General features: G+C 37.5%; 1 protein-coding gene across 2 annotated transcripts; it reads right to left on the reverse strand.

Moving 5' to 3' along the window:
- Window positions 1–823: 823 nt before the first annotated feature.
- Window positions 824–27,946, reverse strand: Helb (DNA helicase B). 2 transcript variants are annotated; one of them, XM_015482617.2, is made up of 13 exons: window positions 27,663–27,946; window positions 25,337–25,744; window positions 23,648–23,817; window positions 19,706–20,578; window positions 18,049–18,229; window positions 16,758–16,899; window positions 13,564–13,718; window positions 11,438–11,519; window positions 10,999–11,058; window positions 9,633–9,861; window positions 8,634–8,777; window positions 7,038–7,532; window positions 824–2,123 (listed from the first exon to the last, which is right to left on the reverse strand). In XM_015482617.2, the coding sequence occupies exons 1-13, from the start codon at window positions 27,838–27,840 to the stop codon at window positions 2,019–2,021; spliced, it is 3,222 nt and encodes a 1,073-aa protein (XP_015338103.2). In that variant the 5' UTR covers window positions 27,841–27,946; the 3' UTR covers window positions 824–2,018. The 2 variants fall into 2 exon arrangements, with proteins under 2 accessions (XP_015338103.2, XP_048661598.1); XM_048805641.1 differs by lacking the exons at window positions 25,337–25,744; window positions 27,663–27,946 and adding an exon at window positions 24,483–25,318.
- Window positions 27,947–27,985: the final 39 nt, after the last annotated feature.

Raw genomic sequence — 27,985 nt, forward strand, 5'->3', positions numbered from 1 at the left:
ATTATGCTAGTGTATTAATCAGCTATTTTGCTGCTGTGACTAAAAGATATGACCAGAACAACTGTAGAGGAGAAAAGGTTTATTTGAGGGCTCATGGTTTCAGAGGTCCTCATCCATAAAAGGTCAGCTTCATTTCTCAGAACTTAAGATGAGGCTGAACATCATGGTGGATTGTGTGGAAGAGGGAAGCAGCTCACATTATGCTGATTAAGAAGCAGAGAGAGTCTCCACTCTCAAGATACAAAATACATACCCCATAGCCACACCCCCAATGAACCACTTCCTCCAGCCACACCCATCCGCCTCCAGCTACCAGTTAATCCCAGTGGGGATTAATTACTGATTATGTTAATGCTATATAACCCAATCATTTTTCCTCCAAACCTTCTTGCATTGTCTCACACATGAGCTTTTGGGGGACACCATGTCTAAACCAGAACAGCTAGTCAAAGAAGTTGCTAACAAAGGACCACTTATTATGATTCCATTCATAGGAACTGTCCCAAACAGGCAAACCCATAAAGACAACTAGATGAATGGTCGCCTAGGGATGGAGTGGTTTAGTGGCTCTTGGCTAAGGGCATGTCATGTTTTTTGAGGATATGAAAATGTTCTAAAATTGTGATGAAAGTTGCACAATTCTGTGAATATACTTAAAGTTACAAAACTAAAAGTTACTACATAGAACATTTCAAATGTTTGGATTGCAACAAAGATATTTTGAAAACTGGGATAACAAGTACATCTTTCCTCTTTACTTTTTTTTTTACATTTGTCTTAGACTATTTTGTGTTGCTATAAATGAATACCACAGACTGGGTAATTTATTTTAAAAAATACATTTATTTCTCACAGTTCTGGAGGCTGGGAAGTTCATCACAGTAGTCTCAGTGATATTGTGGATTTGGTTTCAGTGCACTGCAATAGAGTATTGCAAAAAAAGTCACATGATTTTTTTTTATTCCATTCATATAAAATTTCCTTAGACTACATTTAGTCCAGTAAGTATACAATAACTTTATATCAAACAACATACACAATTAAAAAAAAATACTTTATTGCTAAAAATTGGATCATCTGAGCTGTTGGAAAAATAATGCCAATATATTTGCTCCACACAGGGGTGCCACAGAACTTCAACTTGTAAATAACACAGTGTTTGAGAAGGTCAGTAAAGCAGAGTGGATAAAGCTAGGTGTGCCTGCATTAAGGTAATGAATCTGACAAGGGAGTTCTTGCTTTGTCATCTCATGGTACAAGGCAGAAGGACAAGAGAACCACTCCAGCACGCAAGACAGGGCTGGACGTACCTTTCATCAGGAGCCCATTCCCACAATCACTAACCTACTGGTGACCTAGGCCCCACCCCCCAATACTGTTGCACTGGGGATCAAGTTTCCAACACATGAAGTTTGGGGAACACATTCAAACCATAGTATCATTTAACAATAAAATGTTTTTAAATCAAATTGCTCCAAAAGAAATTTCCTAACATGAGATATATTTAGAACAACGTGTTCCTAACTCAGAAGGCATTTCCAGGAAAAGTCCCAGGTGTGCTACACCCAAGCAGCAGTGATGGAGTGAGCAACAGCGAGTGAAGGACCACATTGCCGAAGACCTGATGTCCTGACTGTGTGTCAGTGACACCAACAGATACAATCACAGTTCTTTGCCGCAGCTTCAACTGTTGGCAAAGGCAACCAGCAATGATCATGGCAGTTCATAAGGAATTATTCTAGAAAACAAATCATGTTTTAAAATACAGGGTTTTTTTTTTAAAACATATAGTATCTTTTCCCCTTGTTTTTGTCCATGATTACCAGTTCTCATGATGATAGATGCTGAATCATTAGTTTTCTTTGATCAAGTGGATTTTAAACATCTGCTAACACAAACATCTTCAAGCAAAATTCCAGTTATAGGCATGCTCTTTTATCTTGAAACTTTGAAGGTAAAATGTACATATTTGTCTTGAAACAAAGAAAGGTAATTATTCTGAGCAATCCCAGGGAAAGTTAAGTTTCTGGATTGTCCGTGGGTTTGAAAAGTTGCTTGGGGATTAAATAGTTTAGTCTCAAATTCTGAAGTCTAGAAGATACTTGTGGAGATGATTCTTCCACCTGTTAGAACAACAATAAAAACAAGTTTTATAAAAATGTAGTTAGTCTGTCCTATGTGCTTCTATTCCCCTTCACTGCTCCTGAAGAAAAAATAATACATATCTCCCAACCCTGGGGAGACTTGAACGACCAGAACCATTATCTGTCGCTCCTGGGAGAGTCATGTATGTTTGTGCTCACTGTGTTATTGCCAGCACCCAGCTCTAGGTCTTTATGTAGAAATGACTACGCGTCTACCTCCTAAAAGTATGGACAGGGCTTGACATATAATTTGGATGAAAGTAAAAAATTAAAATGAAAGCCCCTGTTCAAACATGAAGAATTTTAATATGACTATGACTGAGCATTAAAAATGTGTGTGTCTCCAAGTGCACAATCCTGTACAAATGCCCAGGTTGTGTGTCCAAGAAGACAGATCTGCATGCAGTTAAGATGGAACACTGCAATGCTATGGTCATATTCTTCATATAACTGCTAATTACCAAGAGCCAGTCAGTGGGCCAGGATGGTCAAGACATTTCACCACCAGAGGAAAACGAGCAAAGTAAACACAATTCATCCTTTATGATACTGAATAGTTCATTTTAGAGCACTGTGATGGTTAATTTTATGTCAACTTGTCTAAAACCAAAGTACCAAGATATTTGGTCAGATATTATTCTAGATGTTTCTATGAAGATTATATTTTGGATGAGAGTAATACTGAAATTATCTAACTTCCAGTAAAGCAGATTATCCTCTATAATGTGGGTGGGCCTGGTTCAATGAGTTGTAGGTCTTAACAGAAAAAAGACTGTCCTCCCCCAAGGAAAAGGGGATTGCATCAGCTTTCAGACTCAAGGTGTAGCATGATCAAAATCTAAGTCTGCAAATTTGAGACCTGCCTGTCTCCTTAATAACATAAGTCAATTCCTTGAGATAAATTCCACTCTGAGAGATATGCAGGCAGATACACACACACACACATACACACACACACACAATTTCTTTAGACTACATTTTAGTCTATTAAGTATGCAATACTTAATATATGTATATATACACAAATAAATACACATACTACATGTATGTGTCTCCTAATAATTCTTGACTAACACAGGGACTATTCTTTATTCAAGACTAATATATCATACATAACTAATTAAAACAAATTTTTAAAAATTATTTTAAAAAATTATATGACTATGCCTCCTTTATTTTTTATGTTAATATGTGATTTTTTAAAAAAAAAATCTGGAAATCACTGCTTCTGATAAATTTTAGCAATATTTACTGAGATGCTTTTACCTAAAGGTACATTTCATTTTTTGGGGAACGGAGACAGGCAAAATATCAAGTTAAAATTTCTTTTAGGACTTTTTTCAAAACCCAAAACTATAAATCCATTAAGAAGCATTAAAGCTTTCATCTGAGAGGGGCTCAGACATTAGACATTAGTACTGCTATGCACCCCATAATGATATTTTAGCCAACAGAAAACTCTATATAAGAAGGTGGTCTCATAAGATTATAATGAGTTGAAAAATTCCCATTGCCTATTGCAATATATTATCCCTGTATTTGTGGGATACTGGTGTAAATGAACCTTCTATACTGCCAGTCCTATAAAAGTATAGCACATATAACCATGTAGACTATATAATACTTGATAATAACTGTGTTACCAGTTTATGTATTTACTAGTTTTTATTGTTATTAAAGTGCACTCTACTTACTAAAAGTTGTTAAGTACTACTTTAGTAAAAATTTTTAGTAAAACTAAAAGTTTACTATTCAATGGGATGCCATATCATGCCAGCAACAGTCTTAACCACCTCATGCTTTGTATCTCTCTCCTTCCTTCCTTCCTTCTTCCCTCCCTCCCTCCCTGTCTCCCTCCAGGGATTGAACCCAGAAGCACTTAATCACTGAGCGATATCCCTAGTACTATTTTTTATGTTTTACTTTGAGACAGGGTCTCACTAATTTACTTAGGACCTTGCTAAATTGCTGAGGCTGGCTTTGAACTTGTGATCCTCCTGCCTCAGTCTCCTGAGCATTCTCATCATGCCCAGCTCTTTTTGTGCCTCTTGACTGCATCAAAGGGCCACATCAAGTGACTGACCTACACCATGCAGGCTGGTTTATGTACACTGTGACATTGCACAAGGAAATCATCTAGTGACCCATTTCTCAAAAACTTATCCTTGTAGTTAAGCAAAGCAAGACTATCCTGGTAGGATTTAAATGCAGGTGTGATTCTTATGAAGGACTGTGAAGAAAGAGTTTGTGGGCAGCCCTTGTCATTGTATTGACAAATGACAAATCTTTGCCAGGTGTGGTGGTGTACAGCTGTAAACCCAACTACTTAGAAGGCTGAGGCAGGAGATCCCAAGTACAAGGCCAGCTAGGGACTCTTGACAAGATCATGTCTCAACACAAAATTTTTAAAAGGGCTGGGGATGGAGCTCAGAGGCAAAGCGCTTGCCTCGCATGGGAGAGGCCCCTGGTTCAACTTCTAGTACCACAAAAGCAGGGCTGAGGGGCTTTGCAAGTGATGGCAAGTTTACTTTCAGAACAAGATGTTTCCCGAGATAGAAATTCCAGATTAAACAGTTGATCTTGGGTATAAAATGAAACTATGAATCGGCGGGGATTCTAATATTGCCAAAATAGGGTGGGTTATGTCCATTTTAGTTTTCTGACCAAAGCTGCCCCTCTGCCCGTTCTCATGACCCTGATTTATAGTACCTGGATTCACCTGCATACTCAGACTGGAAGTCTAAGAGTCATCCTCACCCCAAGGCAGATATATAGATTAGGTCTCATCAGCTCTGTCCCTTAGCATCTCTTCCCCATTCCCATTGCTAGTTGACTTCAAGCTAATCATTTTTCCCAGGCTACTGAAATACTCTTTATGCTAGGAACTTGTCTCCTAGTCTCTCCCTAACACCATCCACGAAACCATAATCAAAGTCATCTTCCTAAATTTCAATTCACGGAGCACTGTTCTTGCTACAATCAGAAGAATGGATAATCCCTGTAGGAGACCCTTTGTCTGTCCTTCCTGAATCTTCCTGTGACCTCAGCCTCAACTCTCATTTGCACCCTGTGCTCAAGCCATGCTGTTCTATATTATAACTGACCCTTCAAGGGCTGAGTCCTTTGTCAGGCAGACTCTTTCAGACAAGAGTGAAATGTCCCCTATCTGGGGAACAGAGGACATGACTATTACCCCTTCAGAACTCAGTCTGGGACAAGAGGTTACATGAACACTTTCTTCTCTGAGCTCCTAGTGGCCCCTTAACTTTGGAAGATGACACACTCATCCTACTAAATCTGCTGCTGCACATTAAGCAATTCTTAAGCTCCTGTTGGAACTATGCTTGGAAGTAATTTATAATCCCACGTGTCTAACTGGCATCTTAAACATAGCTTGCCACAGGAGACCCACATTTTTCATTTCAGGAAATAGCACAGCCAACTCCCCAAATTGTTTCAACCAGATATCCAGGGACCATTCTGGATTATTTTTCCTCATACCCTTTATATCTAGTCAGCAAGTTGTAAAGTGTCCATCTCTAGAACGCAAGAGCCAAAAGGAAGAGAGAAGAAAAAGTCTGATTTGTTTTAATCAGTTTAGACACTAGCTTGACTAAAGCCAAAAAAAGAATAGTGGGAAATGAAATGATGCTGGAAAAGCTGGAATGAAACCAAGAGAGGTTTCAAAGGTCAAGCCAAACATTTGAGAGTTTATACTGCAGGCACCAGAAGTCACTGAAGGCTTTTGAACAAAGAAATGAGCTAGGCACCCAGAAGCCTAATAATGTGATCACAGGGTGGGGAGTGGATTAGCAGAATGGGAACAGGCAGAGGAGGGTAGCAAGGTCACAAATCACCCAAGATAAGATAAGGACCTAAAATAGGACAGACTAGAAGGAATGGAAGAAATCCCTGAGAAAGATATTTTGCAATAAAGCTAACTCCCTGGAGGTAGAGTGAAGGCAAGGTGAGTCTGAGGTGACTCCAAGATATTAAGCTGTATCACGTGGAGACTGGTGATTGAAATGGAGAAAATGGAAGACAGAGTAAGATGTTAGGCTGTGGTTCCAGAAAATTCAATCTCTAGGAACAAAGAAACAGATTAGGGAACAGGTTCATTAACTGCTCCCTGGTGTCAGAGCAATCAGTGAATCACCAAGTCACTTACCTAGCTGTCTGTCTCCACCATAGGCAATCAGTGAAAGAGGGAGAATTGTCACCTGCTTATCTTTGAGTTCCCAGTACTTGGGAAGAAATAGACAGTTGAAGTTTCACTGAATGAGACACCAGTGCAAAGGGGCTGGCTCTAGTGGTGAGAATGTGGTGTGTTCCCAAAGATAAAAAAAAAAACTGAGCCTTGGGAATATACCATAGGTACAGGAAATAAGGGGTGAGGAAATGAGGTGGGGGGGTGGGGGGACATTGAGGTAAGGGGGATGTTGTATAAGGTACCCCTGTAATCAGGGGAAGGAGACACAGCAGGAGTTAAAACTATAATGTGTCAAAGGGAAAGTCAAGAAGAATAAGACCTGAGATAAGGGCCTGAGGACCGGAATAAGCCATTTCAACAGAGGTGGTGAGATAAAGTCAGATTATGGCCTGCAAAGCAGGGGTGGGGAAGAGAGAGAAAAATTGACAAGGAAGACGTTGGGAAAAAAGGTGTCGAGTAACAGTAATTTTTTTCCAGAATATCACCTCCCATTAATTAAGGCTACATAGAGTGGAGGCCTCATGCATGAGTAGGAAGGACCAATTAGGAGCAGAAGAGGGGAATTTTGACAAAGATGAGAAAGCAGCTGTGTTTAAATCTGACACCATAATGCAAAGCTAACAGAAATACAGAGTCATTAGTAAATGAAATAAAATATGAGCACATTTGACAGCCACTCCTACCATGAGAACTTTTTTTGGACTTTCGGAGTCATTTGTACCACAGGTTCTCTTGGACCCTCGCAATTGTGATAGATCCTCATCTGCACCCACTTCATCAAATGATGACAGCTGCCATTCTCCATCCCACGCAAATGTCCCATCTTCAGCTACAGAGGACTTGCTCCTGGCGACATCGGGTGTGATTGTCCTGGATGAGACTGTAGGGAGGGGTGATGTTGAAGGTGGTGTGCTGGGACGTCCACTGTCTCCAGAGTTCTTCAACTGGGATGGAAGGTCTGCCACAGAGGCCTGGCTAGTGGAGAGCTTGTTTTGCAAGAAATGTTTTAAACGAGTTTTCCTGGGAACGCTGTTTTTCCTGATTGCATTCTGGAGCTGAGACTCTTCTGCAATGACGTACACTCTGCAGCGGCCCCTGGTCACTGCAGTGTAGACGTGCTGCCAGTGTTGGCGGCCTGCCTTCCCCACCACATAGACCACTGTGTTCTCCTCGGACCCCTGAGAGGCAATAACAAGGAATGAAGACTTAGCACTGCAGATGGGTTCAGAAAGCTCACAAATCGGGAAGACAGATGAGTCCACACAACTCTTTCACGTATCATGCACCCTCTGTTGGTCAAAGCACTTGTATGAACCCATCTCTCAGACTCATGTTATTCATGACCTAAGAACTCACATTTGCTATACATGCTGCTGTGTTTGGATCTCACAGGTCCACAAGTGTCTTGTGGAAACCCAATAACAAGCTTCAAAGATGGCATGCAGAGGCTAGGTCCGGGGCTCAGTGGCACAGTGCTTTCCTAGCATGTACGAGGAACTGGGTTCAAGTCTTGGCACCACGTATCAATAAATAAAATAAAGGTCCATTGACAACTAAAAAAATATTTTTTAAAAAAATGTAAAATGTTAAAAAAAAAATGGCATGCAGTGACAAAGTTTCCCTAATCAAAGACTTAGAGATGACTGCATGGACTTTAGGTATAAAAGTATTATTCTAATGTTACCTATAATGACAAAGAATGGATACCTAAAATATCCTTTAATAATGGAAATAAAAAATGTACATATGTATTTGAATATACACATGCACACATACACACACACACACACACACACACACCCCTCTGACAGCAAACATCAAATTGCTTAAAAATATAACAAAAGTTTAAAAACCAGACACTATAAATAAAGAATGGTGGTTACAAGTACGTGGAAAAAAATAAAATTAATGATTTACAAAAGTGCATTAAAAATCAACATAAATATGGAACACAAAACAAAATAAATCTAGTAAGATTTTTTTGAAATCAAAAATAAGGCAGAAAACATCCACAATGAACAAAATATAAAATTCTGAATGAAGACAAGAGCAGCAGAGGCCACACCAAGCCACATGAAGAGTGTAGGAGGGAAGGGAGACCCCATGTAGCTCATTGGTAGCAAGAGTACTCAGCATGTACAAGGCTCTGGCTTTAATCCCCAACCTTGCTAAAATAATAAAAATAAAAATAAAAGCAAATAAAATTAAAAAGAAAACAAAGAATGGCTCTCAATGACTTGGTTCTCGATTTAAATAGTTTTGTAAGAATCCACTCTTACCTGAAAAGTATGAATAGTTCTTGCCCATGCATGTCTTATGTTACAATATTTCATTAGTTTCTTAAAATCCACTGTTACTTCCAAGCCAGCCATGTTATTAATAGTCAAATACCTTCTCATTCCAAAAGTTACATCAGTTTTATCCTGCAACCAAAATAAAGAATTACTTTGTATGTCTTCAAATACGCACACAGTAAAGATATCCTCTTTGGGTTGAACAGAAAATATAAGCACCTTAAAAGTAGAATGTACATTCATTACAGTTACAAATTTCAAGAGGCTTGGGCCTGGGAGTGGAGCTCAGTGTTAGAGCATGTGCTTAGTGAGCATGCACGAGGCCCTGGGTTCAATCCCCAGCACCCCGGATTCTTTTTTTCAAAGGACTTAAAATGTATACCTAATTGAATATATCCTCACTCAAATATTTTAACAAACACAAATAGAAATTTTCAGTCTTGAAAGTTCTCAAAGTAGTTTTCCTCACAGCTTTTTAAAAATACAAGTTTAGAAGAAGTCATTACAATGAGAACAAATTTGGCGAGCTTTTTTTTTTTTTTTCCCTTTGTGCATATGAGGCAAGCACTCTACCAACTGAGCTATATCCCCAGTCCCCTTGGTGAGCTTTCTATAGTTTCTATATTTAAGCTGCCAGCCAAGGACATGATGCTTTGCAAAATCTAAGTGTCTCACTTTCAGTTTTGTCTTGGTCCTTACAAAGTCTTCTGGAAAAATATAAAATGAAACCCTTTCCAACTCAACTATTCTCAATTATTCCAGCATTATTCTGCTACTAAAACTAGACAAGACATTTCAATTATAGGACAATGAAAACTATAGTTCTTGTGGCTGGGGCTGGAGCTCAGCGATAGAGTGCTCGCCTAGCACATGCAAGGCCCTGGGTTCGATCCTCAGCATCACATATAAATAATAAAACAAAGATATTTTTTAAAAAAACTATAGTTCTAATTGGTAAAAAGGTATTATTTTTCTGACACTTACTCCAGTTATGAAAAATACTTCTCCATTGCACAGGCGAATATCACTTTCAAAGTCATGCTTATTCTTGGCAAAACCACGAGGAGTCCCACAAAAGCCTTCTCCACTGGCTTCTAGATCATTATCAGGCTGACTTCCGAAGGTATCTCTAGAAAGTAATTCCGAGAGGTATGCATTCCTGGTACAACAAATTTTATCACCAACTCCAAATATGAGTCTCTTCCGATGGTCTCTGGGTTGGAAAATGATAATATATAATCAAAGCTTAGAAAATTACAATTTTATTTTGTTTAAACAGTAGCTCCTACTTAGAACTGATTCAATTATCAAAATAATTTCCACACTTTCTTTATATTGCTTCCATTCTCCAAAGGTCAACAAGAAAATCAGATTTTCACAATTATCATGTGATAATTTATATGTGCCCACTATATCACCTCAAACTCAATGCCATTTCCTAGCCAATTTTTTCAAGTTAGTAATTTTAGCTTAGATGCTCTTTCCCCTCCTATTTTTAAAATTTACTAAAAAACTTATTGATTCTGTCTTTAAAAATAATTCTCTCCTCTCCTTTTACTACCTATTACAACCCTATTTCAGGTTTTAGATCACTTATACATATTTCTATAAAAATAATTATGACCATCTATTAGAATAATAGCAGCAAATTGAATAAATATTGGTTATATGCCAGTTACTGTGGTAAGTGTTTTAGGTTTATTATCTCATTTATTCTTATTCCAGCTTGGTAAAGGAAATTCTATGTAAAGAGTCTTCATTTATATACATGAAAAGGTGAAATTACCTTCCAAGATAATAGTTACAGGGACCCAAAGGGTCCAACCCTTTGTTTTTAACCCATTGTTAGGCTACCTTACACAGTTTTTTTGTGTGTGTGTGTGCATCTTTCCTCAGCAGACAGGAGCTCCTGTGCCTTAAATGGCCCTAGGATCTCTACACTGAGTAATGAGTAGGTGTTGGTAAATGCAAGAAAAATGAATTAATTTTCCCTATGTAAAAACAGAGGGCCCTTCTGCACTCCTAGTTCTCTGCTGGCCATTTGTAAAAGCACTCTCCAGAGGCACCAGGTTGCTCAGGTTCTTGGAAGCACTAGAAATTCTCCATGACTCCCCATTCTCATCTCGGAAGAGCTGAAGGTTGCCAAACTTGAAACCATAAGGAAAATTTCATTCCTTATTTTTCTTCTTAATACACTCACTACCATACATGTCAATTCCTATGAATATATATTTAACTGAAGAAATCATTATATTTCACAAATGAGGACGAGGAAAAAAAGTATACTTGGCTACAGCAAACAAAAGAACAGGGACTCAAGGGAGGACTGTCAGTTCTTGGAGATGCTCACTTGATGAGGTGGCCCGTGTAGTGCTTGCAACAGCAGTCATTGATGAGGTTACAGTCCTGCCTGAAACACAGGAAAATGCAAGGGTCACCTTACCGGTGTCTATTATATGATCATCTGTGTTATCAACAATTTTGACATACTGGATTCTATAAGAAGTTTCCAGGACTTTCTCCAGCAAAAGTATTTTACAATTTTATATTCTCACATAAACTTTTGTTCCACTTAGCTTTTCTGGGAATGTCTAAATATAATATTTGGTAGAAAGAGCCAGGTTTAGAAAGTGACCTCTGACTAGTCTAACAAAGAAATATTCTGAAGTAAAAATGAGAATTAACAGTGATGAATTACAAGAGTCTCCCCCATTCAAATGAGGTTTACATTAATAAGTTATTAATTCAAAAGCTAGATGAAAAACATTAAAGTACTGCAAATGTTTTACCTTCTAAATGCAATAAATTGTGATGTTTCTGCGCTTTTAAAGTCATTTTCTTCCAGTAAACTTCTAACTGCAGAATATAAATCTGTTAATGAAAAAGAAGGAAATTAACACAGAAAATTACCAAATCATAACACTGTTTCTATGGACAAATTAAATCAGAATTCCCACTAAGGGGCCTAGAAAAATATCTCCCCAAATGGAACACAAGCTCACCATGGGAATACCTGTCTCATTCCTCACAACAGCCAGAGCAACAGGAAAGAGAATTGAGAACAGGGTTCCAGACTTTCCACCCTCAACAGAGAGATCAACCAATGGCCAGGATGGCTCCTAATTATAATAAGCTCACTATATATTTACTGATAATTTGTGAATGCTGAACTTAAGAAATGAGCAAAAATACAATATGTGTAACAGAATTAGTAATATAAAATTTTCTGTTTGAAGTCCCTGTGGTACTAGTGGTTAGAAAGAAAATTTGAGAATTTAGATGCTTTAAATGTTATCTTAATATACTCATATGAGATAGACATTATATTCAAAGCAATATCTAACTGGCCCATACCAGTGTATGATATTGAGATGTTTCCGCATTGGCTGGAAATGGACACTCCCCTAACACCACAATATCCCCCAACCTTTCCTTCCTTCCCACTAGACCTCTCTATGATTCAGTCCCTAAAACATTAGCCCTGGCACAGCAGAAACCATTCCAATGGAGCTTGTGCTGACTACCAGATATTAAATAGTTTGACCACTCACTATGTATGTATTATGAATGTGGAAACGAAAGCTCGTGGACATAACCATTCAAATGGAGAGTGGGGCGACAGCCTGCCCTTCCTCTTTAGAACTCAGATGACTGACCACAATGACATCCACTTAAAATTTCTCCTTTCACATGGAACACTGACAAACAGGCTTCCTTCAGTCTCAGCAATGGTACAAAAAGGCAAACTTTTCTCATGGGACAGAAGGTAACCAAAAATTTATGTAGGAACATTCTAGGCTTTGTGCAATTCACTAGTAGGAAAAGAATCATGGGGGAATTAAAAAGCCCAGGCATTGTGATCACCTGCTCTAGAAAGGCTAAGTTAGTTGCTCATTGAACCCTTAATTTCTCAGATAAAAGGAGGATTATTTTTAGAAAATGGCCAAACTTAAGCTTAGCCTGAGCCAAACCTTAGCCTGCCAGAGCAGAAATCTCCAAAAGTCTCTCAACATTTTATTTTCATTAGCACATACAGGATTGTGCTGTTTCGCTGTCTGCTTTTTTCACTCTCTCTACATCCAGTACATCAGTAGGTACACTATATTTCATTGATTCTAAGATGTACATTTTAGCATCTTTGAAATTCTAGCCCACTATGAATCTGGTCTCAGGTTTTTGTATACTTTGCAGTAATAGGTATAATTTACTCAATAACACAATTATTAATGAAAAGGTACTATAATGCCTCTCTGAAGAAAACATTTACCCAACTTTCTTAAAGAAGAGACTAATTTTCCAGCAGAAGTATTTAATTAAGATAGAAAATCAGCATCAACGGCTCCGCTCCCAGCTCCATAGGCAACGTCACTCTCACTCCCATTTTACACATGGCTAAGTGACATGCCATGGGTCCTATGTCTCTAGGAGAATGTTCCCCATCCCATGCTCCTCTCAACCCTGTCATGTTGCATCCTAGCATCCACAATTAGAAGCAATGCTTATCCAATTTGTAAAGCAGAATGTTAGGGACTCAACGTGACAACAGTTTAACAACCATAACTCTTACTTCACAAACACACTCAAAGTAAAAGTATGTGCTTTTCAATTTGAAGAAAAACTTCATTAACTAAAACTTGCTTTCTCCCAAAATAACTGGGTTATGGCAGCTTTGCTCTATTTTAAATAAAATCATCTCTAACTATTTGTTCACTCAACAAGTGTTTATTCACTCCTATCGTATGTCAAGAGCTTACTTCTTTACACACTTGTAGGGTGTAAAAATTAGTAAATTCATTTATTTATTTTCAGTGCCCCATTCTGACTGGCAATATCATCAAATAAAATTATAACTAGTTGCTTAAATAAATTATAAAAATGAAATACATAACTCTGTGACATAGAAGCTTATACTTACAGGAATGACGATCACTTTGAGATAACTGAGAACTGGCATTCTCTTCTGGGAGTCTGACAAAGATAAATGTCTTATCTTGAACTGAGATGGGGATTGGAAGGTTATCAGAGATATTTAATTCTGCATCAAATCTTGGAAATTCACGTTTTGAGATTCTTGAATAAAGATAAAATACATAAACCAAGAATATTATCATCTAAAAACGTCTTCATATATGATCAGACTTATAATAATTAATATCTACTAAAGATAATAAACAGAGAGAAAATGCCACCCAGACATGCATTATAAATAGTAAATAAGTTTTCTAATAGAATTGGAAGACCATAAAGTTAAGGTGATACATTTAGCATGCCATTCCCCACCCCGCTTCTTTTTTTTTTTTTAAAATACCAGGGTATACCAGCAATTGAACCCAAGGGTGCTTAAACCATTCAGCAACATCCCCTGCCATTTAATTTTTTATTTAGAGACAGGGTCTTGCTAAGTTACTTAGGGTCTTCCTAAGTTGCTAAGACTGGCTTTGAACTCACGATCCTCCTGCCTCAGCCTCCTGAGCCACTGGGATTGCAGGCGGGTACTACCATGCCAGCCACCCATAATAAGTTATAAGACTCAGACAAAACTATCAGAGGATATATTATGCACCACTGAAAACCTGACCTACTTATCTCCAGATCCACAAGAACCATACAAGGTAGGTATTACCCTCATTTCATAGGTAAGCAGCAATAGCAAGCTTAGTCGAATCTGGACAGTGGTCCCACATCACAGAAGTAGCCAGCAGGGGAACTGGAAGGCAAATCTGAGTCACAGTGGTTCCATATCCATTTCCATTTAACTTAATTTGGACTAGCTGAGGCCTTTTCCCTACTTTCTACCATACTCTTCTCCTTTCATCTGTGTTTTGTATATATGTTTCAATTTTCCCATTTGGGTCACATATCCACATTTGTTTGGTGCATTCCCTCCTCATTCTTCCCTCATTCTTGTATTTTCAAGATTATCGAATCATATCAGAAAAACACAGTAAGGTACATGGGCCTTGTCATAACAGAGCCTCTCCTTGGTCCTTCAGAAGAAGACTAATTAACTCTGGGAACAGACCACATGGCACCCTGGCTACCTGAGGTGGGGGTGCCCTTCTGTGTCATCTTCAATCTTTGCCAAATGAGTTGAAAGGGAAGAAAGGAAAGGGAATGATATGTAATTCTGGGGGCTCCTAGGAATCATTGTTGATTTTGTTTTAAATCTGACCCAGGACATGTAGCATACTTCTATTCTTAGAAGCATTTCCCTGGCAGAACACAGGAATCCTCCACAGTAAATAAATAGTAGGGGATGGTGATTAAGATGAAATGATGAGGGCTGGGGTTGTGGCTCAGCGGTAGAGTGCTCGCCTAGCATGTGTGAGGTGCTAGGTTCGATCCTCAGCACCACATAAAAATAAATAAAATAAAGGCATTGTGTCTAACTACAACTTATATTATATATATATATATATTCTTATATTCTTAGTAGCATTTCATTCATATATATATAACAGGAGCATAGCTTGGACCAATTGATACTGAAAGGGTTACTAAGAAGAATTCCTGAGTTTCAGGTAAATTAACTTCTTAAGGAATGTGATGTGGTTTAGATTCCTCCAAGTTTGGGAACTTTAAAATGACCAATCATCTAGCACAAATGAGGTGCCCTTCCCCGTGGCTTGGGAGGCTAAGGCAGGAAGATTGTGAGTTCAAAGCCAGCCTTAGCAACTTAGTGAGGCCCTAAGAAACTTAGTGAGACCTGTCTCTAAATACAATATAAAAAGGGTTGGATTTGTGGCTCAGTGGTTGAGTGCCCCTGGGTTCAATCCCCAGTACAAAAAGAAAGTGCTCCTCAGGTAGAAGCAAAAGAGTTATAGGAAAAGAATATTATACATCTAACGTCATTATTTTTCTTAATGTCTCCATACAAATCCATATCACCGACCCTACTCCTGTCAATTATAAAGTTAACTTGTGGTCCAATGAATGAAACAGTTTCTTGGTATTTCAAGGTCCCTTTACATCTATACATTTTAATATTAAAATAAATGTCATGAAATAGTAATAATCATGATTCTTCTGATACATAGATCATGAAGAAAGCAAATGCTGAGTGCACAGAGGCTCACTCCAAAGGTCTATGCAAAGTCTAAGGGAAATAAAGGATTCTGTCCTACTTTAAGAGGAGTAATATGCTGTGGGTGCCAGCAGGATTCACTTGGGAGCAAATATCAAATTTAATTTTTATACGTTAGACTTCCCCCCACAAAAATTAAAGGAAAAATTTTCCCCAATTCTCCTCTGAATATGAGTGAACTCATTATTGCCAAGTCTCTGATCTCCTTGTTCCAGTCTCTAAGCTTAATGCAACTTAAATTCAGATGTAATTGCCAGGGATTTGTTCTAGGACCCCCATGGTTACCAAAATCCATGGATGCTCAGTCCCTTATATAAAACTGCAGAGTATATGCATATAACCTACACATATCCTCTCACATATTTTAAATAATCTCCTGATTAAGTTATATTACCTACTACATTGTAAATGAGATGTAAGTAGTTATTACATCGTTCAGGGAATAATGATAAAATGTCTATTCATATTCAGTACAGATGTGATTTTTAAAAAAATATTTTCAATTCATGGTTGGTGGAATCCACAGATGTGGAACTCCCAGATACAGAAAGCCAAATACACATGCATTTTAAATCAGCAAAACATATCCATTCTTAAATTTCAATAATAATTAATGCTGGATCAGCATTAAGAATATTAACTTTGTTTTTCTGTGAGCAAAAGGTATATATTCTAAGATTAAATAGGTTTGCTAAAAGGTACAGTAAATATGTTGTATTAATAAATCATTTAACTCAAAAGTTAATATATATGTTCACATATATGTGTGTATATATACACATATACACATGTGTATATATACTCAAATAAGCTTTTGAGTTAAATGATTTAATATATTTATTATACCTTTTAGTAAACCAATTCTATCATAAACCTTATCTATGTGTATATACACATGTGTGTGGGTATATATATATATATATATATATACACACACACACACAATAATTATTATTATTATTCCTATTTTACTTTCTATTTCTAATCTCATAGGAAAGAAATAAAAAATTTTCATTATATTATACCGTGTAGCATTGTCCACAATTAACTGAGATTCTGCTCTATGGTTTGTCTTCAGCTCAATTGCACACTTTCTTGATTTAAGAGTCTCAAAAAGATCTTTCAGCAGATTACCAGGTTCAATACTAGGTAACTGTCTAACATCACCTAAAAGGGGGGGAAGAAAGACACTGTGGGTTTTAGTAACTGGCATCTAAAACTTCAGAAATTATTTTGATTTTTCCCCATTGATATATATACTATAAACATGGACTTGCTATAATTTAGAGAAAAAAGCCCCAAAAATCTATAGTCAAAATTATTTAAGAACAGTAAATATTTTAAAAATATAAAAAAACAACATTCAAACTAAACAGTAAAAGATTTTTTAAAAAGATGAATACACCATAAGGTAACAAAATATGAACTGAACTTCTTTCAAATCTGTAACCATGGGCAAACTGTAGAGGAATATACATTTTAACCCACATGTTAAAAAAAAAAAAAACTTTAAAAAAACGAGTAATTTGTCATTTACTCAGTCTTGCTCAATGTCTTATTGAACTTGGAAGAATCTATGGTCTCAATTACCTAAATGCATAAAATATAAAATAAATAAGCATTTGATAACAGACAAGTTCCACAAATCTAATGACAACAGATTTCACTGTTAAAAAATTCTCTTTGCTTGAAATAAACAAAACACAAACCCAAAAAATAAGAAATATATGTACTGAGTAGAAATAAGAAGAATTCTTCAGCCATTAATACAATCAGCTGTTTATAAAACATCTTCAAAGACCTAAAAAATAATATTTATATACAATTTGATTCTCAGATTGTGATTTGTTTTTTTTTTTTCCTGCATTAAATCATATAGTCCACAGATTACTACTTATTAGAATCTAACTGAACCTCAACAGAATTAGAGGACTTTAGAGGCTGGCACGTTCTAATTAGCTTCAAATCATAAAATTTCTTTTAAGTGGTCTATAATTCAGATATTTTACTCTTTTCAAATAATTCACAGTCTAATTTCTTTTGACTCTCTGGCACTTTTACTATTCTAATAGCCATCATTTAGGTGTTTAGCAGTGACAGCTCTATTTCTTTCATCATTACCTGCTAGTATCTTGATCAAAACAAAGTCCTACCCAAGGTGATTAAGAGTGGTCAGACTTAACTCAGTGCCACCTTGAAGAGGACACTGAAGATGGCTTCCCACCCTAGGAAATGGTACAATGGAACGAGGGGAACAATATGCTGACCGCAGTGCTTTCAACTAAACATTAGAATTCCATCAATATTGTAACTTACCAAGGATGATAAGCTTAGAAAGTTTAGAGTGCTCACACAATAATTTTAAAACCGACTTGAAGATGCCTACAGACACCAAACTCCCTTCATCCACAACCAGAACTCTAACTGAAGAAAACTTCCATGGCAATTTCTTTTCCTCCGACTGCTTTTTGTCCCAAAAATAGAAGCTATAATTGACCTATAAGCAAAGTATGGCATATCTAAAGTCAGGTTAATAAAAATTAAATAATTTTAAAACAAAACCCTTACATATGAAGCAGGAGTAAAGAAAGACAAGGAAAGGGATAAAGAAATAGAGAACAGAGAAGTTAGAGGGATGAATACACAAAAAAAGATAAATCAAATAATCTAAAAACAAAAGGATTAAACAGTTCAAAAAATTGCTTCCCAGCAAGGAGTGTATTTAATTTAATAATCTTCAAACATAGTTTTATTCCAAAATATTATACTTCTCTAGTTGACACTGAACCAGAGAAAGCTTCCTGTTCTTTTTCATTCCCAAATTAAACTTCTGGACCTCCTGAGATATTCCAATCAATCCCTCAAACCCTTCTCTTCTCTTGTTCTGGAAATAAAAAGCTGCCTTCTTAACCTAATTGTAAAATTACTCCTTTTTTTCTTTCAAGTGTTCAAAACTTCTGACCTCCTCATTTTAAAAACCACCATTACCGCCACCACACCAATTCACCTAAGGATGCTACTTTACTACCGGAGTGATACTAGTATTTTTATAATATAAATGAGGAAAAAAATTGTCAAATTGCAACTAGAGAACATTAAACATTTTGGTTAATGCCAGAAAATATTTCCATTTCAAGGTTGTGGATATATGCAATATGCATATTTTTATATGGTATTTCATCATGTCTTATTTAATTTTTCTATTAAAACTAGAATGAGCAAGTTTATTAAAGAAAGCCTTCATATTTCTCATTCAAATGCATCAATTCTGTTGAACAAAACCCTCATTCTCTCAGTGGTCTTGTCTCACAGCAAAACATTTGAAATTACCTCTAATCGTTTCCTTTCTTTTGACTGTTAGATCCAACTAGTGATCTTAGAAATGCCTGACACTTTCCACTGTACTTCTAGTACAACCATCTCAATACACACCCCCTCCATAAGCACTCTGATCACTCCAAGAGCTCTGTAGCCAGGTATCCCTACATACTAGCCCAAGCTGGGAATGCCAAATTAAATACAGGATGTCCAGTTAAATATGAACTACATAATATACAATAAATGACCTCCTCATTTTAAAAACCACCATTACCACCACCACACCAATTCACCTTTAGTTTTAAGTATGTCCATGCAACATTTGGTGTATACATATATTAAAAAAATATTCATATTAATATCTGCTATGTCTGGTAACCCTAATTCAAGGATGATAAATAAATGCAATAATTATCACTCCAGAGCTCCTCCTGTGTACTTGCTCTCCCTCTTGAACCTAAACATGGCTTCAGAAATATTATCTCAATATCCAAACAGATAGTAAGATACTACCAGTCGATCAAAGTTGATGTGTAAGAAGAAACTTGGTCAAAACCCATCTCTGAGAAACACTGTACTTACTGTTTTAAGTAAGAAATAACTGTATCTTTATGGCAAAGGTTTTATCTATAGAAAAAAAGGCCACAGATTTTACCTGGCAAAGAGTGTAAGCAGGAAGCCCAGTTTTCTGTCTCAGTAAGCCAGTTGCCTTCCCTGTAGGTGCTGTGAGCAGAACTTCTATGGCCTTGTCTGCCCCCATATGACTCTGCTCAAAGAAGGTACTCCATTCTTCTGGGACATCCTGGTCTTGTTCAAAATCTTCACAAGCTTTTTTTACTTCTCTTTCTTCCAACTTCTCTATATGCTTAAAAAGGCGGCTAACAATTGTGGTCTTCCCACAGCCACCTTTCCCACTGATGATTGTCACAGCATTGGAGCAAATCATTTCCAAGGCAGCCATCTGATCCTGATCCAGCTGGACTTCATTTACTTCTGCATTAGTTTCATTGTCACCATTATCCCAAGTAAGGTTGTCACTATCCCCTGGGTCCACAATGCCCTTAGAATTTTCTAACCCTGTTTCATTGGGTTTACTTTCTTCATCATCACTTCCTGAATCCTCGGGTTTGGGGGTATGAATAGACGCCAGGACCTTCTTGACATCGACCTGTAAATGCCATGGAGGTCTCTTCATCAGGTCACTTATTGACGAGGCAATGCCTTTCTCGGCCTGGTAAAGGTCATAAAGAAAGATCCAGCCCTTCTCACATGTCACCATACCAATGTCCTTCAAAAACTTCAGAGATTGCCAAACATCATGAAAACTCATGTGCCCTGACAATTCTGAAGTCAAGTTGTCCTCTTCAATGCATGTGTGGCCGAGTTCTCTACAGATCTGCTTCAGCTTAGAGTAGATGACCAAGGCATCCTTCTCCAAGTTAGTCATCAACTGCAGAAGGGACGGGCACTGACAAAAAGCCACCCAACTGGCTTCACATCGCAAAAGCTTCAGCTCTCTGTAGGTTATCTTTGAGGAAATGAAGGTCAAATTTCTTTTACAGAAATTGTAAATAATTATGAGATTAGAATTCCAGTAAGAATTATATTACTTGCTAACAATTTTTTAAGTCCCAGAATTATATATTTCAACTAAATTTTGAGGACAAACTACATACTTAACATACCACTAATTTTTTAATTGTCTGTTCTGTGGTTGGAGACCTACATAATTTTTAAGTTAAAATTATATTTTATCCAAGAAATAAACACATCATTTTTAAAAGTCAAATAATACTCCAAGGCTTATTATGAAAAATAGGAATCCCCTGGCTTACTCTTTCCTAGGCCTTCTAAAGGAATCACCATCAACTCTTTGTTTTTCCTCCCAGAATTTATCTCTACATTTCTAAGTAATATTTATCTTATTCCTTGAATTTAAAAACAATATTTTAGATATTTATCATTAACTCCCTGCTATGGAAAGAGTTTCTCTAAGGAAGACCTCGCTCTCATGCGCTCTCTCTCTCTCTCTCATGATCACCTCCATGCATCTTGCTAGGATGCCTAGGGCCTTACTGAGTTGCTGAGACTGGCCTTGAACTTGCCTCCGCCTCCTGAGCTACTGGGATGACAGATGTGCACCACTGTGCCTGGCTCTATAGGATACATTTTCTTAATCAATCTAGTTTATTAGTTTATATTAATAGGATTCATAATCAAGTAATGTGTTTATTTTGGTAAGACTTTGATATATCATGAAGTGAATGTCTACCTTCTTTTTTTTGGCTTAATTTCCTATGTGTCCACCAACAATTCTGCCAAAAAATTGTAGAAGAGGCACAGAACTCTCTTCCCAAGATCCACCAAGATCAGTGGGTCAGCTATCAGCTCCATTGTTTTCATGGAGACATCCCTCCTGAGCTCTCTATATCTTTCGCTGGCTGAATTGTGTCCCCATAAAGGCCATACAATGAAGTCCTAACCCCTAGTATCTCATAGTGTGATTGGATTTAGAGACTGGGCCTTCAAAGAAGTAAATAAGGTTAAATGAGATCATAACCTCATAAATGGGGCCATTAGAGTGGACCCTCATCCTATATGACTGGTGTGCTTAGAAGATGAGATGGGGACACACATGGGCACAGAAGTAAGATCACGTGAAGACACTGGGAGGAAAGACCATCTACAAATCAAGGAGAGAGGCCTCAGGAGAAACCAACCCTATCACCATCAGAGCCCAGACTTAGAAATCTTCACAACCATGAGAGAATAAGTTTCTATGTTTAGGCCACCCAGATTGTAGTTTAAATGGCCACCTAGAGTGGCAGGAATTCAGACCTCCTTATCCCACTTGAATCCCAGACCTCAGGAGCCAGGCCTCAACTTCCCACATATGACTCTTCTCTAAGAACAGAGACAGGCAGAAGACAAGACTTCCAGATACTGACCAGGAAAAAGGAGAGGCCTCTTCCCTAACTGAATTATCTGTCACCACCAGATAATTTTTGCCTCAATATCACCTGGTGTCCCCAAGTGTGGCATCTCTCAGTTGAACGTCAATAGGGTGCAGCCCTGTTCCCATGCCAGGATAAGAAACAGTAATCATTTAATGCCCACTCTAGGGAAAGAATCTGGGGCTCTCACAGCTTCTAACACAGAGTTCCACTTAGTCCAGAAAGTAAAAAAAAAAAAAAATCAAGTAACTGACAGCTAATCCTTTCTAAAAACAATTTCTTTAAAGAAGTGGCAGAGGGAAAGGACACAGAGAAGGAGGAAAGCAGGCTGGCCCTAGTTTGAAGCTCTGTCAACTGACTCCAAAGAAAAACTCAAGTTCTATTCCTCACCATGAAGATGGTGAGCCCAGATAGGGTGAGAGTCTGATCATATCTCTGTTCTTCACTGGTAAGGTCTCAGTACATGTTTGCTAAATTGTATCTACCTAACACAATGTACACTTTTAGTAGTAACTCTGTATATATTTAATTCTTGAAATGTGGACAGTCATAAATTTTAGATCTCTCTTAATATCTTATATTTACAAAGATGGGGGTTCAAATTAAAGGTAAAATATTATCTGGCTCTTACAACTCAAGAGCTTTGTCTCCATTCTCCACTAAATAAACATGTAATGATTATTTGATGTTTCAGAATCTTATCTTTCAAAGCCTACTGAATTTATAGTCACAAGATTTAAAGGACGAATTCATTTTTCCAATTATTTCTCAAGCTAGGAGTCTGAAAACATTTTTGAGAGTCCAAGAATTCTTAAGAGAATTCTTCAATTGTATTTTCATTTACAAAACCACTTATAACCAAGTAGTACCAAAATTTAAGTACAGCATTTGGTTTCACCACCATGGAGCCTCAGAGTACCACTTTTCCACTCTTAGCCTCTAATAATAGGAACAGAAGTGAATTAATTTCTAAATGACATTATCATGCCAATTAAAAATCAAATGAGCAGGGAGCGGTGGCACTCGCCTCTAATTCCAGCAGCCTGGTAGGCTGAGGCAGGAGGATGGTGAGCTCAAAGCCAGCCTCAGCAACAGTGAGGTACTGAACAACTCAGTGAAACCCTGTCTCTAAATAAAATACAAAATAGGGCTGGGGATGTGGCTCAGTGGTTGAGTGTCCCTGAGTTTAATCCCTGGTACCTCACCAAAAAGAAAATCAAATGATATCATGATGAATCATAAAATAATGAAAATTTTATGTTGTTCCTATTGGATAGTGAAAAATTACATTGCATAGCAGAATGGAATTGCCAAATTCATAAGAATTTTTGTTTTCAATGAGATCTATGCAAATGGCAATTTTGTTACAAGAAAGATTTGTCAGATTAAATTAAATGATATGATTAAATGAATGCCAAGAAACTGAATGTCATGCATTTTGTTATTTTGGTTTTCATTTATAAATTTACCGATTTCATAGGTGCAAAAGAGCAACAGGCATAAGAAGTTTGTTACACTCCAAAAGAAAAGTCAACACTGGGATCCATATAAAATATTTTCCATTGAAAGGCAAAAACTGTCAAATTTGAAAAATTCTGCTTTATATATAAGATCACACAATGTTGAACAAATTTCCTACTTACTTTATTAAATCCCAGCTTCCATGGATGTATACTTAAAATCTCTTCAATCTTTTCCAATACCTCCTTAGAACCTGAGTTTATGAGCCGCTTAAAGTGTCGAGGCAGAAGAACTGGAAGGAATTCCATTACTTTTGGAAACTGCAAAGCTGTCATTACATACATAAATGGAACTACAAGATATGACAAAAGAAGAAATTAAAACATTCAAATGAGCCCAGAGAATGACTAACTTGAAGGACTTTCTCATTTAGCACAACAAGTTCAAGAAATCTAAATCAAAGAGAAATTAATAAATGTACTTTAACTAGTATGAAAATTTATATTATAGCAATCATTTTTATATTAAGAAGGTTTTCAATGTATTCAACACCAAAATCTATGTTCTTTAAATGCATAGATAACTACTTCTTAAGCCTTTTGTTTCCCTTCACTTGCAATAAAATCAGAATAAAATTTTGACTCAAGTAGGGAACCAAAGTGGAGGCAGGAAAAGTGGAAGAACTAGAATACAAAATCAACCAAATTATGCTATGTGCATGTATGACTATACCATCACGAATCCCACTTTGATTTTAATTCACTAATGAAAAAAATAAGCATGTAAATAAATAGAAGGAAGATCAGAAGAAAAATTGAAGAGGAACAGAGGGCAGGAAGCAGGGAGGGGAGGGCCAAGTACTGTGGAATGAACTGGAGCAAATGAACCCCACTAATACGTATAATTATAATACACTCATAAAAGTTAAAGAACGTATGATTATATAAAAAGAAAAATTCTGACTCAGTTACAAAAAGATAAATTTAAAGCTAAGCATAAAAATAATTGACACATTACCTTTATTATTGGTTTTTCAACTGCAATTATGATTGCTTTGTCCTTAAAGTCATTTATTGATGTAACACAAAATTCAGTAAAACTAAGAAAAGCAATATTCCGCATATCTGAATATCCAGGTAACAAACCAAATTTAAATCATTTTGAACTGGAATCTTCTCAAAATGCTTTACTCATAGCCTTGCTTTTCTCTTCTGCCTTCTTAAAAAAGAATAATTAACAACTTTTTCTTAAGGACTCAAGATAGTCTCTGAGAACTCAAAAGTCAGAGAGAGAGAGAGAGAGAATGAATTATAATTTTAGAGCCAGAAAGGAACTGGGAAAGGACCTTAAGGATAATTTCATGCAGTCCCTTCATATTACACAACTTGAGCTGCCCATGACATCCTCCAAAACCAACCAAATACATTTCCATTAAACTGATTTTAAAAAGGAATCCAAGTGTAGGATGTCTTATCTGAAATGCTTGGGAGAAGTGTTTTGGATTTTGTATATTTTCAGAATTTGGAATATTTGCAAGTACATGAGACATCTGGGGATGGAATTCAAGTCAAAACATGAAATCCACCTATTTTTCCTACTCACCCTACACATATAGCCTGAAGATAATCTTATATAATACTTTTAGTAATTTTGTGCATGAAACGAAGTTTGAGTATAATAAATTATCAGAAAGTGTCACTGGCACTGTCAGGTTGGTGCTCAAAAAGTTTCAGATTTTTGGAGCATTTCAAATTTTCAGATTTGAGATGCTCAATCCTTACTAAGCCAAGATGTGACAGTGGTACTATTTCAAACACTCCAGTCATTCAGTCTCTCAATTACACTAAAACTCATGATCAAATTATACTTACTTTTATTGTCCAAAGGAATGCTTATCTCACCATCAGGTAACTCCTCCTGTTCATTCTGTGCAGGTTTCTTTTGATTTTTCCTTGCTTCTGCCTTGTAGAAAGTTTTTAATGTTTCTCTGATATTTTCAAAGTTGAGGTGTTTATAGCTTGATACACTGTTTACCCATGCTAAAAATTTTTGTATGTCATCAGAGGAGAAATCACACTCTTTAAGAAAGAGGGAACAGATATTTTTTTGATTTGGTGGTGACATATCAGACTGTAAAAAGTATGACGGAAATCCTTGGACTTGATAGCTCTTCGATCCCATAGGCTTCACCTGGACCTTCACTCGCCACCATGCACCAGTTATTGGAAAACGTCCAAACACCTTACATTCCTCTTGAGTATTTTCATCAGGAATTAAAACTAAAGGGGAAAGAAGTTAATTTAGGAGATTTAAAAGCCTCTTCCCTGATATTTTAACAAACCCACCACTCTTTTTAATCCCTCCACAGCAACCCATACAGATATATGACCTACAGGGTGATGTAGAGGGTGCTTAAGTGCTCCTAACATACCTACAGCAATTCGTCCTGCCTATCTGCTTATCTGCCTTCCTTTACTACACTACAAGCTTCATACATCTTTGTATTCCAAAAGATAAGCACAGTATATGCATGACAAGTGTCTGACGTTTCCTTTCTAGAACAGTCTTCTCCTTGCTACTCTGATGTTGGAATAACTTTCAGTTGCAGCAAGCAGCTATGAGGCTCGGAGTGCTTGAAGAATCCACGTTCATTCAGGCCTGACAGGAACACTTGCAGGATGGGGTGAAACCACATCCTCAGCACGTGTGGTTAGCGTTGCCAAACTATCGGGCCAGAAAACCCGAGAATCAGGGGCTTCAGGACATGAAATCCCTGACTCAGTAAGCCCCTTCCCTTAGGGACAAAGACCCTTCCAAATTGCTTTCCACCAAGACAGCAATATTTAGAGTTTCCTCACAGTGCGGTTACATTAGGCAGAAGATGATCGGCTTATGGATATCATCTTGCTTATGTATTATTGACGGGCACACCCACTCGAACCCTATAACATTTGTGTACATTACAAAAATACGTCGACTGAGGTTTGTCACCAGCCAGTTTTCTCACCAGCTCCCGGAATCTGTTGTTGATTCTGCGTCTCTACCCTCCTGCCACTGAGGTAGGTGAGTGACTAATTGACCATACCAGTGACAGGAACATGAGTACTCTGACATCTGCCAATAGCAGTCTTTATGCAGCATTCTTTATCAGCATATTAAAAAAATCCCTTGGTGCACCACAGGGCCTTTGCACAAGTTATTCCATTTGCCTTAAATGTTCTCCCTACTGATTATTACATCTACTACAGATATCAGCTTAACTGTCACTTCTTCCGGAAAGCCCTGCCTGAATCTTATGAATATAAACTCTCAAAGCACTATTTAATGTTCCTTTAAATACTAAGTAATATATTTCTTCTGTGATCAAAGAATCCCTATTTAATTCACTAGAGGGTGAGCTCTACTAAGATAGTTACCTCATCATTTTACCTCTGAGGAACATGCCAGCACCAAACACCTCAGTTTGAACATAGTAACCAGTTGATAATACTTCAGAATAAATTACTAAACCATCCACATACACTTGAATTTTTCCTGTCTAAATCTTAATTGCTTACCTACATGTAGCTATTTAAATTTATAGTTTATATCAAACTTAAAATTCAGCTCCTCAGTAGCACTAGCATTTCAAGTTCTAAATCGCCACATGTAGCTAGTAGTTATTAGACTGGCCAATATCTCAGAAATTTCTACTGGACAACAATGGTTCTACACATCAAAATAATCTTAAATACCAGTCACTACATAGACACAACAGGTATAATCCAGCACAGAAAACGGCAAAAAAAAATCAACAAAAATCACAAGGTTATTAACACAAGTTAAACATATTCAGAATATGCTGGGATGTTCCTTGTATATTTTCCCCTAAGTAGCTAAAGAATAACCACGTGTTTCATTCTGGACATTCTAATTAAAAGTCCTGATGTTGGTGGCAATTCCAGCTTTACATCCCTATTTTCTTAACTATACAACCACCTCACATAACTACTAACATTAAATGAGATGACACGTTAAGTTCAAGTTTAACACACAGCATTGCTGAGAGATATTATCACTAAGTAGGAATAAAGAAGTTAAGCCATCCCAAACTAAGACTGTGGGCAGCGACAGGGCACCTAGTTCGGTACAGAGTCAGAAGGAAACACTTCCTTGATTCCTCCCAACCCACCCCGCCGGGGCAGGGTTCTTCCCAACCTTCGATGCGCCCAGGGAGGCTGCCAGCCTTGACGCCTCCACTGCAGAGCTCCTCGGCGTCCACGAACACGGAGTCTTCATCCTCCTCCACATCTTCCTTTAGATAGTCATCCTCCTCCTCCACCGGGTCCTTGGGCGGGAGCAGAGGTCCCCGCAGTTCCCGCAAGTGCTCACTCATCCTGGCCACGCTCGCTTTTCTCCACCTGAACCCAAACAACTCGGGAAAACCCGGGAGAAGTGCATGACCACGAGAGACCAATCAGCTCCGCGACCGTCAGACCGACAGCTTCCGGGACCGCCCACGCGGCGTCGGCCTAGGCGGA

The sequence above is a fragment of the Marmota marmota genome, unplaced genomic scaffold (genome assembly GCF_001458135.2).
Source record: "Marmota marmota marmota unplaced genomic scaffold, marMar, whole genome shotgun sequence".
Classification (NCBI taxonomy): Eukaryota; Metazoa; Chordata; class Mammalia; order Rodentia; family Sciuridae; genus Marmota; species Marmota marmota.